Below are 17,222 nucleotides of genomic sequence, written 5' to 3'. Positions count from 1 at the left end.
TTAAAGTCTACTACAAGTTTTAATACCATTTCAACAAGTTTCGTTTTAGTCCCTGTACATTTGAAAAACTAACATTTTAATCCCTGCACGCTTACTTTGCAGTTAATGAAATAATGACTTAACAGTGACTAACGTGACCTTAAATCAAATTAAAGAGCTTGCTGGTCTTAAACACAAATGAAAGGACAGTGGCAGGTGACATGAACCAAACTACAAACGTACAAAAAACAAATATAAGTCGTAAAAGAAAAATAAGTTTCTTATCTCTTCTCATTCTTCAAAACTGTTTTTACCTTTTATATTTAATTTACAGTCAAATCCATTTGTGCACTCATGTAGGGATTAAAATGCCAGATTTTCAAATGTACATGAACTACTAAAATGAATTTTATGATATGACACAAGAACTTGTGGTAAACTTTAACAGATGAAATGATGACATGTAAGTGTAGGATGTCATAAACTAAGCATAGAAACGGGGAGCTGTACACATTCCACGCACGCTTTAAATCCTTAAGCACTAATTCTCCTAGTATTAATAATAACAAAGAAGGAAAAGAATGTGATGAGGCCGGTACGATATTCATCCCGTCAAACTCTCCCAATGTTCTGCTAAATTACATAAAGAACGAAAACAAAACTATATCATATATTGATATTTATATTATTTTATCCTACAAAAAAACAATAATCAAACCCTACTGGGTAAATTATCTGTAAGCAACAACGGTTTCCTCCAAAATCATAATAATGATGATATCTACAATGCCATCATTTGTAAGGAAAAGGGTATCTCCACATCAACTAACTTACCTGCTAATCTCTCTATCAAATTAGCTTTCTCCTAGTTGTATATTTTAACTGCTTTCTCGTATGTGTGACGGTTCTGCATTTTTTATATATGCCCACCAACATACAATTAGAAATAAATAAATAAATAATAAAAACGGCAACTAAAACATATTCTAGAATATGCATGTTACTTAGCATAGAACGTTGGGACTGATTGTTGCATTTTACCTGATTTACATAAGCCCTCTTAGGAGTGTTATCACTATGCTCTAACCCAAGGTATTGCTCCCAAGCACCATAAACATCTCTTCTCTGTATTACACAGCACAAATTAAAACACCAGTCAGTTTGCATAAATATATGAAATTTATAACAAATTAGTGATCCAACGTGCAGAAACACGATAAAGAAGAAATCAAGACATACCTGAAAGCGATTGAACACAATGTCCGACTCCTGTAGATACTCTGGTCGACTCAATGACATGAATGCAAACTTCCACTGTACAATGAAATGGGAAAAATATAAAGAGAGACAAGTCAAAAACTGGGCTCAGAATTCCATATTCATAATAGTGTGTGTACATGCCTGAAAAGCAATGATAAAAAAATCAGACCAGACTGGCCAATTGAACTAGAGACTGGCTGATCCAGCAGTTCAACCTCATATGTTTAACCACAATTTGATGAACCAGTAGAAATAGAGAAATCGGGAACTGGATAAACCAGGAAAAAACCAAAAGAACGGAACCTTTAATTTATTATTTTTTATGTTTGGAATTGTTCCATTTTTAGCCCAACAGATAGTCATCGTGCATATATGAACCACTACATTGTTGTTAATATACTTATATACATGTAGTCAGTCATATATGCATAATGACATTTTACGAAATTTTCTTAATTAATATTTTAATTTGCTTTATGGTTGAACTGGCCAATTAACTAGTTAAACGGGAAATCCGAGGTCCAACTGGTTCGACCTCCAGTCTAGATTTTTTTTCCTTCATAAAAGTGTAACTGCAAGTGAGAGGATATAAATTCTAAATTTTTAAGTTATGGCAGTAAAGGGAAAAAAGAATGGAATAGCAGAGATGTATAAAGATATACCTTGGAGAACTCTTCATCTGGAACCTGCAATTTCTTTTGTATCTGCACTTTAACTTCAGCCAGAGTTTCACCTTCATGGATGACTAAAAAAAAGGGCTCACCAAAATTCTGTATTTGCTGTTAAGAAATGGAAAAGAAAAAACAGAATATAAATTCCTAGAACATCCAAACTGTATTAAACAGATAGCCATTTTCCACCATATATCTTAAAAAGTCAAAACAAATCATCCATATTTATCAGTTCATTCATATTGAATACCATCTGATTCTGGGCTGTTTCTTTCTTGAAGTGGTATACATGAATCAAACGATCGTTGGGACCAAGGTTCTTCTCTTCTTCTGGGATCTAAGATTTGATAAAAATGATAATAAAGAAAGAAAAGAAAAGGAAAAGAAACTTTAGTTCTATTAGTAGATGTTGCAGACATCAATAATAAAATATCAGAGATGCTTATTTAGTCATTAATAAACTCTTAGGGTGCTTGGTAGAGCAGAAAAGTGGATGGATGGAAAGAAGAGAATGAAAAACAGAAAAGAAAATCGATTTTGAGAGTGTTGGGCAAGAAAGGAAAGTGAGGGAAAAGAAAACAAAGATCATTTTCCATCCCCATGAATAAAAACAAATCCCAATTTGGAATGTTAAGAGGAAAGAAAATGTAAGATTTAAGTTAACAAAGTTATGCATTTTCTAAAATTTTATTTCTTTCCTCTCCTTTTTCAACTTATCAAGCATTGATTGAAAAGCAAATTACTTGTTTTTTCCATTTTTCCATCTTTTCTACCACACAAACAATGGAAAGACAAAAATATATTTCTTCCTTTCTACTTGTTTCATTTTAGAATGTAGGTAAGAATATTACAAACTGCCAGTTGCATCTACTCAGGTAGAAACAATAGAGTATGTTACTTCTTTTGATGAACCACTTCCAAAGCTATACCCCTATAATCTCAATAAAGAGCAGTCCCTTCTATATATGTGCTTAAAAAGCAACAGTAGTTGAAGGGCAATTTAGCCATGAAATTTCAGCTAAAAAGGGATGGAAAAAGGAAAACTTGCCTCTTCTGCACGCAATGTCCAATACTGGTCATTTATGTTCTCGATCTTTTCACTAGGTGGAAAGATCTGGAAAAAAATGAGGTGCATGAACCATGAGTCACATAAGAAAAGTTTACAGCATCTGTCATTCCATAGAACACTTAAAATTCAACCATATAAAAATTATATATGTACATACAACTGAAATTACAACAACTAGCAAGCAAATATTGACCAATTTCTACCTTATAGATCTTGTGATAGAAAACTTCAAGCAGTCTAAGCTCTGCATTTGGATGTGACAATTCCACCTGTTTCAGAATTGAAAAGCACAGCTTTAACTGAATATGAACTTCCAAGTTGCATGGGAAGTTAATAAGGAAAACACTACCAAACACAACTCCTTGAAGGGGGAGATTATGAATTAACACACAAAAACCAAGATATTTCATTGTAAGGATCCATCATACTTATGATAAAGAAATATGTGCAAGATTGTGGTTGGTTTCAGTGCATATTCGTACAATAGTTACTTTTTATATGATAACTTGATGCTAGAAAAAAAGTTATTTCTTGACAAAATAGGAAATAATGTCAGATTTCAGTTTCCTAATTAAGGAATATTTGAGTGTATCAAATAGGATTCTGTAAATATTTTATCCCTAACTTTAAGGCTGTTTTTAGGTACAGCATCCCTAGAATTAGTATGTTTCCTAGTGTAAAGTTTCCTATGTTAGGCTCACTATGTCTATAAATATTTATGTAATTTCTTGTGAAAAATATAAATGAAATAGCCTGTTTTTAACATGGTATCAGAGCTTTTTTAGCCCGATTTTTGGGATTTTTTTTCTCTGTCTGACGATTTTTTTCCCTGATTCCAACCAACCCTCAAGCCTGTAAAATTTGTTCAAACGAAACATGACTGAAACTGTCAAGATCAGTAACACTGGGGATGTCTCAGAAGTTTCTGTGAACAACTCAAACCCAACAAGTAGTTTCAGAACATCCAAGTAGCCTACAGGCTAAATGGGAAAAATTACCTGAAGTGGTCTCAACTGGTTCGTACGTTCTTGAAGGGAAGAGGAAAACTGAGTCACTTACTCGGAACTGGACCTAAAGAAGGAGATCCTAAGTTTGATGCTTGGGATGAACAAGACTCTATGGTAATGTCTTGGTTATGGAACTCTATGATGCCAGAAATCAGTGATACATGCATGTTTCTTAACACATCCAAAGAAATATGGGAAGCTGTGAAACAGACTTATTCTAAAGTTCAAGATGCTGCTCAAATCTATGAAATCAAGACTAAGATTTCATCTACCAAGCAAGGAAGTCGATCAATCACGGAGTATTCCAATCTGTTGCAAAGTTTATGGCAAGAGATGGATCATTACCAGTGCATTCAGATGAAGTGCAGTAAACATGCAGCACTCCTGAAAAGGTTCGTTGAAAAGGATCGAATTTATGATTTTCTTGCTGGACTAAATGTTGAGTTTGATGCAGTAAGAGTTCAAGTACTTGGAAAAGAGGAACTACCATCACTAAATGAGACAATTGCAATTGTTCGTGCTGAGGAAGGAAGAAGAGGAGTTATGGTTGAGAACAGTCAAGTGGATAGTTCAGCCTTGGTTACAAAAGCTGTAAGTGAGAGGAGATTTGGCCTGGAGCAGCCAAATAGTGAAGATAATAGACAAACAGAACGTACAAAGCCTATTAACAGGGATTCCGTATGGTGCACCTACTGTAAAAAGGCCCGTCACACTAAAGAAAGATGCTGGAAACTCCATGGGAAGCCACAAACAACAAATAAAAATTTTTCAGAAAAAGGTGGACAACCAAAGGGACAAGGACGAGCATATACAGCAAGACAGCTGGATGGAAAAAATAATTCTCAGGAATCACCTGTTGAATTCAATAAAGAAGAAATTGAGAAGTTAAAAAATTTGCTGGGATCATTGGAAAAAACTTCTTCAACAGGTACTTGTAGTTTGGCTTTTTCAGGTATATCCTCTTCTCAAGATTCTAAAGTCTCAGATACAGTCACCAAAAGTTCTTGGGTCATTGACTCAGGAGCTACAGACCACATGACCCACTCCTCACAAAAATTTGTTTCATATACACCTTGCCCTAGTAGTAGAAAAATAACAGTAGCCGATGGTTCTGTGATCACAGTGGCTGGTCAGGGTGATATTGTTATAAACAAAACCCTTACTCTTAAAAATGTCCTTCATGTTCCAAACCTATTTACCAATCTTTTATCCATTCAAAGAATTACCAAAGACTCTAACTGTAAAGTGGTTTTCTATCACAATCGATGTCTTTTTCAGGAACAGAATACGAGGAGGATGATTGGACATGCTAAGGAAGTAAATGGCCTATACTATCTTGAAGAATCCAGTGGAGAAGTTAGTGCTCTGAATTCCTCACCTTCATCTTTCATATCCGAATCTATTAAAACCAATCAAGACCAAATTTGGCTCTATCACCTTCGCCTTGGTCATCCATCATTTAGAGTCCTTAAAATTATGTTTCCTTCATTGTTCAAAGGATTGGCTGTTGAAAAATTTCATTGTGATATCTGTGAACTTGCAAAACATAAACGTACCTCTTTTCCAGTAAGCAGTAAAAGAACTTTCACTCCTTTTACTCTTATTCATAGTGATGTTTGGGGGCCATCCACTATTTCAATTATTTTTGGGGCTCGGTGGTTTGTATCCTTTATTGATGATTGTACTCGTGTGTCTTGGATATTTCTTTTAAAACAAAAATCTGATGTAAAGTCTGTCTTTCCAACCTTTTACAACATGATCAAAACACAATTTGGAGCTGAAATAAAAAGGTTTAGGTCAGACAATGCCAAGGATTATTTCAATCAATTTCTCTCAACATATTTCCTGGAAAGAGGCATTATACATGAGTCATCTTGTGTTAGTACACCCCAACAAAATGGTGTTGCCGAAAGAAAGAATGGTCACATTTTAGCTATTACAAGAGCCCTTTTGTTCCAAAAAAATGTCCCTAAACAATATTGGGAGAAGGTCCAATGAAGTTGTATTACGATAATAAGTCTGCTATCAATATTGCACATAATCCAGTTCAACATGATCGAACGAAGCACGTTGAGGTTGACAGACATTTTGTAAAGGAAAAACTGGACAGTGGCTTAATTTGCACTCCATTTGTGTCCACTGATGGTCAACTAGCAGACATACTTACCAAAGGATTGTCTGGGAAGTTGTTTCAGAAATTAGTAAGCAATTTGAGAATGGATGATATCCACTTCCCAGCTTGAGGGGGAGTGTCAGATTTCAGTTTCCTAATTAAGGAATATTTGAGTGTATCAAATAGGATTCTGTAAATATTTTATCCCTAACTTTAGGGCTGTTTTTAGGTACAGCATCCCTAAAATTAGTATGTTTCCTAGTGTAAAGTTTCCTAAGTTAGGCTCACTATGTCTAAAAATATTTATGTAATTTCTTGTGAAAAATATAATTGAAATAGCCTGTTTTTAACAAATAATCATTCCAAAAACAGAACCACACAAGTTCCTCATCACAAATAGCACTATCCATCTCTTCTTAGTTTCGATTATTTAGAATATAAAATTAGAAGCAAGAACTTACTTTTGTCTTAAGTTCATCAATCACGTCTCCTACAGTGCTCTGTTTAGGTAATCTAATATTGTGAATTACCACCTGAAAATCATGCTAAGCATTATAACAGGAAGGTGCATAAATATCAATTGATCCTAAAAGAAGAGGAAATAGGAAGGAGTAACTACAGATTCTATACTTACTTCATCCTTCGTAGCATGATGGAAAGCAACTTTCAGGTTTTTCAGCCCTTGCAATTCTGGCAAAGGGATATCCAAAACTTCATAATACAAAATGTCAGAAGTCTGTAAATGAAGAAACAGAAAAAAAAAAATATCAGTCAAAGTATCTTTTGCATAAATGAAACAAACATAGCAAGATGTCAAACCCATAGGGGAGCTACCTGGTTATAGTGGATCAACATTTCTGAAAGATGCTCTACTCCTCGGTATTTAATAGGTTGAGGCTTAGGTTGTTGAGAGTAGCAGTTGTGAGATGTGAGCCTGATTTTGGATGGATCATCCAGACCAATTTTGTAAGCCACTCTTTCCACAACATCATCATAAGTATGTATCTTTGACCTTGAATGTTATAGAGAAACTGAAGTATAAGTATCTGACAGCAAATAATCAATCTGAAAAATAGTTTGCACCAGAAGTACTCACAGCTCTAGACAAAAATCATCTTCTTTTGGTCTTTCCAATGATCGAAAACGAACAATCTAAGTAACATCAAATCACAAAAGCAACTTATCGAGTTAAAAGAGTCTATACACAAATTGAATTGTGTATGAAAAAAAAGATCATGTTAACAATAGTAAATGCCTCTGAGAAGTTTCTTGTCTTGAACGAATCAAACTGACTAACTTTCTTGGTAACCAGCTAATTAAATAAATAAACAACTCTCGACATGTTAGACCATTTTTCTTTTCCTTTTATGATCATTAATATCCTTTGCCTCATAAATGTGCCCCATTTCCATCAGCTTTCACCACCAAGAGCGACCACATGAAGTAATGTAAAAAAAATAAACAAAGTTTTGGTGTTACCTACTTCCCGTATTAGCCCATGAAACTCCATTAACCATCTTAGAAAAATGAGATAGAAAGGACTGGCTCCATAAGCCAAAATTGAAGAAAGTATAGACAGATCAATTTACTTTTTCCTTATATTACAGGCAAAAAATTAGTGAGAGATGCTGTTTTCAAAGACCTCAATACTAATATTTTTAAAGATGATAAAATCCCTTTTAGCCAAAACACACCATGAAGGAAACAATTTGTTTGTAGTTGTTAGTAAAAAAACAAAATAGAACATTTCTCTTAGAGATAATAGGGGTTGGAAAAACAATCAGAAAAACATGGAAAATGTATGGAAGTGTAAAATTAAGTAAAAGAAAAATTGCAAATTTAAGATTAAAGAAATGATCAACACAAGATGATTGCAAGCAGATTGGATGGTGCGGAAATTCTTCTGGGCATCACTAATAGGGAAAGAACCAGGCCCGGCAGAGGGGAGAAGACTTCTATTTTCTACTATCTACCAAAGATTTCTTGGAAAAAAAGAGTTCAAAGCCAGAGCTGAAATTGAGAACTTTTCCTGACAAACTAATAATCCAGATTCAATTAGCTTCCCATTTAAATTAATTCTGATTTTCGAACTAAAATTATCCTTCAATCTTTTTCCAATAATTTCTCATTTCGTTGGTCGTCCTCCAAAACATTAACGACCATGAATAATTTCCATTAATCTCTCACTCGGACTAGCAAATTGTTCTTTCCAAGGTGATTTTTTTATTTATGTATTTATTGTTAGAAGTATTTACTCTACTAAAAAAACTGGATTTTGTTACAAAGCCCTCTAGATTTCATTTATATGATATGGTTAACACAGTGTAACTGCAAAAGAACAAATTGCATTGCCAAGAAGTATGAGGAGACAAGATATACAAAATAAACAGTAGCAGTTAGATACTGTAGTTCTCCTTTCTCCAGGTTATAAAGCTTGAAGAAAAGTAGAATATCATTCCTTGTCTTATAATGAGGCAAGTTAATAATTCCTAAAAGATTTTGTTTATTAATTACTCCATGTGGCAGCTACTGGTGAACAGGGAAAGAAATGGAGTACACCAAAGGAATATCTATTCATCAATTAACACCCTAAAAGAATGAAAGATCTCATATCAATTAAAAGAATATTACAGAACTGGGTACAGGTATCTCTTTTTTTCTCAAGCACTAGATTCTAAATCTTTATTTACAGTTCTATAAATTAATACCAATGGGGAAATGGAGGAATTCTATTGCTTCAGACAAATGAGGACACAGGGTATAATAAAACACTATCAGCCTACCAAAATAAAATCAGTTAGCTATGAACTGCAAAATATCAAAAAGAGATTAGATGAATAGGTTTAAGCAGACTATACCTGGCGGTTGTGCACATATTCCAGAAATGAAGGCACATCTGGACACCGGCATGCTTCTTCACTTTGAATTGGAGAAGACTTCTGAAAGCATATGATATCCCCATCTTCAATCTGCAAGCAAGGACAGTGTCACTGGCAATTTACATTAAAAGGGTGTATGTTCTGAAGAAAAATATACCTGACTTAACCGGAATGAGCATCTCTTATCAAGGTGTTCACACATCACACAAGGCTCAAACTTTATTTCCTAAAAGACACAAAATCACCAGGTAGGAGAATTGGTTAAGAAAATTATAGCCGTGTGTATACAAACACACAGTTGGGCAGCAACAAACCTCATAAAGTTCTATTTCTTCATCAGGAGAAAAACCAGCCATTTGGTTTAGCTTCGCTATATAGTCTATTGGCTTACCAGAAAGTTTTACTAACAGTCTACCAACAAAACTGCGAAAGAACAAATTGCATTGTCAGGAAGTATGAGTAGACAAAATATACAAAATAAAGAGGAACAATTAGATACCACAATTCTCCTTTCTCTGGGTCATAGAGCTTGAAGAAAAGTAGAATATCATCCCTTGTCTTATCAGGTGGAGGAATAGGATGTAAATCCTGAAGTTATCAAACGAAAGGGGAAAAAGGAATATGAGAGAATAAAAATTTACCATTTTAAAAACTCAAAACAGAAGTTAATAGAACATTACCTGGCCACGCTCAACTTCCAAGAACAGTTTTAGTTCTGCATTGTGGGCTTTACTTGAAACCTCCCTCAATTGTCCAACCTGAATTAATCAATCATAAAGAATTAACTCACAGGATTAATCAAATAGAGAAACAAACAATGCTCCTTACCAGCTACTGCCTCCTATAACATTGGCCATAGTAAAGTTCCTACCATAAACATTTCTAAACAATAAATATTTGCCAAATGACAAACAAACTACATTGATAAGACACAAACACATATCATCGTTTAAGTCAACATAATTTCTTTAACTTCAACTAAAAAAATTTGGAAACACATCTAATCTTTTATTCCCATAGAAGATGCCAGCAAAGAATTCCCCCTTGTAAGATATCTCAGTAGAGACAAGCAGAAAACTCAGAAAATGTATGATCCAAAAAACAATGTGAGAAACAAGATGCAAAGCACAAAGACTAGAAAGAACTACTTACAGATTGAGCCTCCTCCTGAGGGGTTAATGGTCGATTTGGCCGATACGTATGGTTCTGACGCTTTGCCCAAATCCAAAAACGTTGATACTGTAATGGTATGCCAAACTCTTTCGCAACTTCCTCCTGTGAACAAGCTCATAAAGTTACACATTAAAGACAATAATAACAACTTGAAACCCATAAGAAATCCCAAAGATAGAAACAAAGTCATTTGTTTACTAGTATGGTACTAAAGATTATGAATTAAGCTAAAGCAGACATATCTATATTACTTGATAGTTATAATTAAGGAATGTTATATGCATAGGCATTCAGTCTAATTTTCAAACTTTGACTTCAGAATCAAATAGAGATAAAACTCTCTTTTGATTAACATCTTGTTATTAAGCAGTCCAACTCCTAGTACAATCAAATGCCATCTCCTCAGCAACATGACTAATATTCAAATGGCAAACTCCCAAACTTAAAAAGCTAACTAGATAACTGAACTGCATATCCTTGGATTCCAATATCCATGTAAGACATATGCTGCAGGACATTTAAAAGAAAACTGAAATTCAAGATAGATAATCAGAAGAATGATGTTAGGCTCCGATTACAAGTAACAATTAGAAATGTCATCAACCACAATAATCAGATCAGCTATTTTGTGTCGACTACATTTTAAGTCCGATACATGCAAACAAGCAATAAAAAATCATAAATGGTACCTTAAAAGCAAGGAAGGATGTCTGCTTCTGGATGCGGAAACTCCTAACTTTGTCATGATCCACGAGATCAAAATATATGTCCTTTCCGATTTGTTCTAGAAGATCTTCATCTCTAGCAACCTAAATGCATTAATTATATTCACTCAAATGCATGAAAAAAAGAATATCCATAAATGCTGTAACCTTGATTGTAACAGATAGATACTTTTATAATAGTATAAAGGTGGGCCTGTGCTTTATATCTCCTTCTGTCTTCCTTCTCTTCCTGCTCCTTCTTTAACCTCATCTGATATTTGCATTGAATGCACTGATCGTCATTAACAGGGTCAACATTAGGAAGATCACATCAATTTCAAGGAAATGAAAAAATTACCCTCAAGTGTTCAGCAATGTCCTTCTCATCAACATTGCAAATTATTTTGTCCTTATCACTTTCTCGTATGTAGACAAGCATGTACGCATTTGAGTATTTTGTAAACTTGAAAGGCGTGTTATTGAAGCCAGGGTTTGTCTGTGGCAACTAATGAATATGAAAGAACAAGGCAACAAAGTCAATTAAATCTTACATATGGTTCACAAACAGACGGGTCATTTTAAGCAGAACATAGAAAAATTACCTCTTCCTCACCACCATACTGCTCTTCTAATACCCTCTTCATATCTTCTTTTGTTACCCGTTCATCATCAAATTTATACCTAACAAAACAGAGAGATATATTAAAGGGTCCTAACATGAATTTTCCCCCATTTTAAAATAAACTTTAACAAAAGCCAACATTAAATCCAAAAGCACCAGATACGAAAGGCCAAAATATCATTAGATGTGATGCTTTAACAAAAGCCAACATTAAATCCAAAAGCACCTGATACTAAATGCCAAAATATCATTAGATGTGATGGCATTGAATACTAGTCTAAAGATAATACTAATCTTAAGACGTGCCTGAATTAAACCTCACAAAGTAGTCATATGTCAAGTGTAAGTTTCAAAAGAAATTTAACTTCTTTAACAACTCTTGAGTTTGATACTGCTGTTATTTCAATATCTATGTAATTGCTAACCAAACAGGAAAAATAAAATACGAAAAGTCATCTTAGAGAAAATGTGTTCTTACGTCAATCTTGCCATTCTTCAGAAAATCTTGTTCAAATTCAAGAAAAAAATAGTATACTGTAATCAAATTAGTCGACTATTAATTCAAAAATGTTTGCTTACCACTGGTCAGAAAGGGTTGGCCTAATAAAAGCATAGTAGTGTCCACCATGTACTCCTCCACTATGAACTAAGACACTGTAAGCCAAAGCAGGACATGCAAAAGAAGAAAAAAAAAGTTCTCCTGTTTAGCATGGGAGGTAAGCAGGGAAACTACTAGAACAATGTATTACTGACTTGCATTACCTAAGAACAGATTAAAAACATTAGTGAAAATTCATGAGGAAGTTAATACCTGTGAAGCATGTAAAGGTTGCGAACGCTCCTATCTGCATCAGGTGATAAATACTTCCCATCTTCTCTATCAAGGTCAAGTTGAAGAGGAAATTCATAGCGGTCATTTATCTACAAAACAAAGAAACTATTAATACAAATAGCCAAAACTAACATGCATAGTATCTAAATTCATATGAAAAACTCCATAATGCCAACTTGTTGAAAAAGATAAAATGGATGTTAACACTTTGAAAGAGAAAAACTATAATTTTTATCATAGGAAATCAGTTTCATAAAAGTGACATTTGGAAAAACATTAAACCAGATCAGACGGTAATAGTTGATTAAACCACACAAAGAAAATAAGTAAAAGAAATTGTGAAAGGAAATATGGCTATTAAAATAATTTCTTTCTTTCCTAGAAGCAATAAAGCCAGGCATTTTAGCTTTTGCATATAAAGAATTTATTGATCTTCTATGAAACCCTCATTAATCAACATTGACGAAAGGGAATATAAGGAAACTTAACAAGGAAACAGAAATGTTTAGCCGATATGAAAGAATTAATATTCAAATGTATAGATCATATTTAGTGCAGCAGATAAAGGAGTCAGTAGAAGTGTTTTCTTAGCAGATTACATAACAGTCCAAAGCCTTGAATGAAATTGCAAAATACCAAACAGTATCAAAAGTAACCCAGTTACCCAACAGAATTGGAAAAATTGTTTCCAACACTGACCTTCACCATCGTATCCCGCATAAAATCATATTCAAATCGCTTTAGCTGAAGTTGAAGAACAGGAGGGAAGTCAATAAATAAGACACCTTTCTTTGCATCCTGAAATGAACAACAGAATATCAGCACAGAATTAAGAAATGTCATTAGGATTTAAACTAATCAGAATGCCTTAGTTTGTGCCAGCTGAATGGCTTAAGTTGATAAAAATCGCAGATAAAGTCTAACCATGGAATAAATTGTTAAAACAGCCTTGTCTATGCATTATTCTAAACCCTAAGCGGGCCAAGGACATTTTCGGCCCAGTTTTCATCACATCAAAAAAACTAAAAACGTAACTAACCTGTAAGCCATGCTCTTCAGCATGATATTTGTTGTCACCCTCAAGGCGCTCAACTTCCACATATTTATCAAAGGAAGCATAAACATCCCGACAACCTTTGACATCAAGCTGAAGGTCTGCCACACAATATGTACACTTACATTTTGCTCTTAAAGGGCATTTCAGTATTTCAACTAATATTGGTACACGTCAGTAAAGAGAAAATACCATAAAATGATTCCCTTCTTGTAGACTTGTAATCCACATTGATGCATTCAATATAGTTCATATGATGACCCTCAAATAACTGCTGTATTGTCCCCTCCACAACAGTTCCCTGTAAAATGAGAAGGATAATAATCAGCATTCAGTAACACAATGTGATACTGCAAACACCCAGAGAGAGAGAGAGAGAGAGAGAACAGCACCTTCATTTTGTCCTCAAGCTTTTCACACAGCACTCTGTTGAGTTCTTGCACGTCATGCTGCATGAAAGAATCATATGTATCCCATCCAAAAGATTTGGTCAACTCCTTTGTCGCGACACTAGTGTCATTATATTGAAGCTTATAAAATAAACTCTGCAGAGCCAAAGGAATACTTCCTATAGGCATATCATTTTCAGTTGTTGGCATGTGGTACACAGCCTGAAAGAGAACATTAAAAAATGAGATGTTTGACTCCAATTGAAGAGTATAAGAGCAAGCCAAACAGAATAATAACAACACCATCACCTTTCTAAAGTATGGTATATGGTATAGAGTCTGCAGGAGTGAGTTCATGTAACAAGTAGCCCCTTGGTTCTTAAGTCCAACATAACCAGTCTCTTTCTTTGAGTCGTATGACCAATAATCTAGTATCTTACGAACAGCAACCTCAGCTTCAACAACAACAGTATCATTCACAAGATATCCTCTACTAGGGTCATAAAGATCACTGAGAGGCATAAATGATGTGAAACCCCAATCGCTCTCTCTTGCATTGAACTGGTGTTGAGTATCTGCAAATAAAAGTTAAAAACAAAGCAGTAAATAAGTTCTGGACAAACTTTAATATTGAATACTTGGCCGCTATGTAATAGGATTGACAATAACGAATCTAGACTATCACGGAAGTTCCTTTATTCCCCGCTTTATGTCAACCACCAATCACTTAACACAAATCTGTTGTAATAAACACAACATAAAATGATCCAATCCAGAGGAGAAATTGCCTAAACATTAACCTATCCTGGAAGAATTTAACAATTTTGGAAAACCTTGCAATATTATAAGCCTTTCATCCTTAAAATTTAACAACAGCTTACTGTTTTCAGTTCAGCAATATTACTTAGTTGCCATAAAATAGGAATGACAGGAATGCTTAAAACACAACTGGAACATTATATAGATTAGGTCAACAGAAAAAGAAATATAAAAGTAGCAAAAACTAGATACAAGCAAAGCAGGCCAACATAATACTAGAATTGTCACTAAAAATCAAACTCCAAAAATAAACCTACTTGAAAAGAGAAAGGGTAGAAGTATAGAACAAGGCAATGTTACATAAAACAAAAGTAATTTTATTACCCAATTTGGAACAGAAAGCTTGTGGAAGAAAGTTAATGAGGAAGGACGCAAAACAAATTAAGTTGACATCCCATTAATAACTTTCTGTCTAAATATTATAAAAATAATCAATAAAAGTACTATTAGCTAGAATGTTAAAAGGAAACTGCTAATCTATAGAAAGAAATAAAACAGTTTTGATAGCATACCACAAATGTTCGCTATCACAGAAGGAAGAACCTAACCTTTTGAGCAATAAGTCAACTTAAGTATCATCACCACGAAAATTTCATTATCATCAAAATCTCTCTAATTTGGAATTTTATAAATATTAAAACATTCTTCTTAATATCCAACTCCCTTTCTAATCAAATTCCCTAAACATCCAAGTGAAACAAACAATAAAGGTATCCATAAATAGAAAAAAAAATATCAAATAATGGAGCTGCTTGTAGTTGTTTCTAGCCAAAGAGAATACGTGCAGCTGAAACAAGTTTACATGCTAAATCATTGTCGATTGTTACAAGTCCAACGAATGAACACCATATAACAAAATGCTCAATCACGCATTGAGTAAAAAGACAATAAACAAATTCTTTCTAGGCAATGAAAGATTGCTTTAAATTGAAACTTCAATATAAAGTAACAAAGAGGGTGGAATTTTCCCATTAAATGCTGTTGTCATAAATAACAAAACGACAAACCCAGTAACAGTAAGAATACCCTTTCTTATTGAATATTTGTGATGGATTTGATTAACTACCGCCAAGCTAAACTGAGCATATCTACTCCAACCATATGGCAATGCGGAAGAATCCGCAACATCCAGATACATAGACAAGTGATCCACATTGTTTCCCTTTGGAAAAATTAGTATCCTCCTGCACAGAAGAATCAACCCGACAACCAAAAATCTATTACATACAGTCTGCAGCACACCAAATAAAAGATATTCCAATAATGACAACACAAAGAAAAATCACCATTTACCATTTGTAACCACCAACAACAAATATATCTGAATAATGCTTCTTGGTGTTGAGCCTAGAAAAATTCTCAATTGTCCAAGTGAATTTCATTGATGGAGGCTCCTCCACTTGCTGATTCTCAACCGTACTAGCTGGCTCAACTTGAGCAACTAAATTAATCAAGATCATAAAATCAATAAAAAATCAAAACCCTAACAACCTGACTAATCAAATTATTACTCCATACTAAATCACTCCATAATTACAATAAATAAATAAATAAAAGAAAGAAAAACCCAACTTCCGGATCAACCTAAGATTATAAAATCAATAACGCGAATTAGAGTGAACTAAAAATTTCTATAAAAAAAACAAACCTTCCATTGGCTGAGTTCCATCGACTACATCAGAATGCGGCACGAGCATCTCCTCATCTTCTTGCTGTTCCAAAATCCAAAGTTTAAAACAATCAAAACTCTGAACAACCAAAACCTAACCCTAACTCTCTCAATCAAAACCCTAATAATCAAGCCTCTCAATGCATTCAGAAAAAAATTGTCACGAAATTCACGTAAAAAATTAATCACTTGTCAATTTAAAAATAAATAACTTGAGAAAACAAAAAGTAATCCCTTTAAGCACATCCACCAAGAGAGAAATTCAAGAACAAAATAATTATTGAAGTAACTATTGAAAGTGAAGAGAGGAAAGAGTGTTATGTACATCTAACGGCGGAGTCGTCATCATAGTCATGGCTGGAGAGATGTGAATCGTTTGATCAGAAAATTAGAAAAAATAAAAGAAACTAAAAGAGAGAGAGAGAGAGAGAGAGAGAGAGAGAGAAATTAAAGAAGAGAGTGAAATTCGACAAAAGCTGAGGACGGGAAGGGAAGAAGCGGACACTGCAAAGCCACTCAGTATAGAAGAGTGGTAGTGGTGGCAATTTGAGTTTTAGTTGAACGTAATGGTATTATCGAGGTTTTATGGATTGAGCGGGGGTTGTTTTGGGAAGAAAAACATATCAGAAATGAATTGGTGACGTGGGAATTATTTGAGGTAGGGGCCTAAAGGTTACATGGAGTCATTGTATTCTTTCTAATTAAAAATAACTAAATTAATATTTATTTATTAGATTAAAAGTGAATTGATAATTTTTTAAAATTTTATTCATTGATTTTTGTATGTCATATGGTACTGTTGAATTATTCCGCTAATAATATTAATTTTTAATAATATAAATAAATAAAATTTTTAATATAAATAATTAATTTAATGATAAATTTACATTTAATTTAATATATAAAATTAATCATTTTTAAAGAAAGAGCAAAATATAACTTAAAATAATAAAATTTTTATGATAAATCATGTGATCATTTC

At 33.8% G+C, this 17,222-nt stretch overlaps 2 protein-coding genes across 6 annotated transcripts; one reads left to right on the top strand and one right to left on the bottom strand.

Annotated features, from left to right (window-relative positions):
• Positions 1–504: 504 nt before the first annotated feature.
• LOC108460369 (ubiquitin C-terminal hydrolase 12) lies at positions 505–16,793 on the bottom strand. Of its 5 annotated transcripts, XM_053027158.1 has the most exons (34): positions 16,712–16,757; positions 16,566–16,597; positions 16,220–16,283; positions 15,865–16,012; positions 15,598–15,755; positions 14,062–14,327; positions 13,756–13,974; positions 13,556–13,664; positions 13,349–13,464; positions 13,009–13,107; positions 12,289–12,398; positions 12,057–12,131; positions 11,458–11,536; positions 11,214–11,360; positions 11,046–11,126; positions 10,841–10,960; positions 10,131–10,253; positions 9,659–9,736; positions 9,478–9,566; positions 9,293–9,401; positions 9,136–9,204; positions 8,958–9,068; positions 7,196–7,251; positions 6,934–7,111; positions 6,734–6,835; positions 6,561–6,632; positions 3,183–3,248; positions 2,959–3,024; positions 2,161–2,247; positions 1,902–2,018; positions 1,219–1,293; positions 1,021–1,104; positions 814–886; positions 505–609 (listed from the first exon to the last, which is right to left on the bottom strand). In XM_053027158.1, the coding sequence occupies exons 2-33, from the start codon at positions 16,593–16,595 to the stop codon at positions 845–847; spliced, it is 3,345 nt and encodes a 1,114-aa protein (XP_052883118.1). In that variant the 5' UTR covers positions 16,596–16,597; positions 16,712–16,757; the 3' UTR covers positions 505–609; positions 814–844. The 5 variants fall into 5 exon arrangements, with proteins under 5 accessions (XP_052883118.1, XP_052883115.1, XP_052883116.1 ...); XM_053027155.1 differs by having other exon boundaries at positions 505–612; positions 16,566–16,793; XM_053027156.1 differs by having other exon boundaries at positions 16,566–16,793.
• Positions 3,535–5,745, top strand: LOC128291778 (uncharacterized). The gene is made up of 2 exons (XM_053027160.1): positions 3,535–4,914; positions 5,265–5,745. The coding sequence occupies exons 1-2, from the start codon at positions 4,098–4,100 to the stop codon at positions 5,297–5,299; spliced, it is 852 nt and encodes a 283-aa protein (XP_052883120.1). The 5' UTR covers positions 3,535–4,097; the 3' UTR covers positions 5,300–5,745.
• Positions 16,794–17,222: the final 429 nt, after the last annotated feature.

The sequence above is a fragment of the Gossypium arboreum genome, chromosome 4, assembly GCF_025698485.1.
Source record: "Gossypium arboreum isolate Shixiya-1 chromosome 4, ASM2569848v2, whole genome shotgun sequence".
NCBI lineage: Eukaryota > Viridiplantae > Streptophyta > Magnoliopsida > Malvales > Malvaceae > Gossypium > Gossypium arboreum.
Note: the sequence above shows the minus strand (reverse complement) of the source record. Positions and strands in the feature narration are given on the sequence as shown.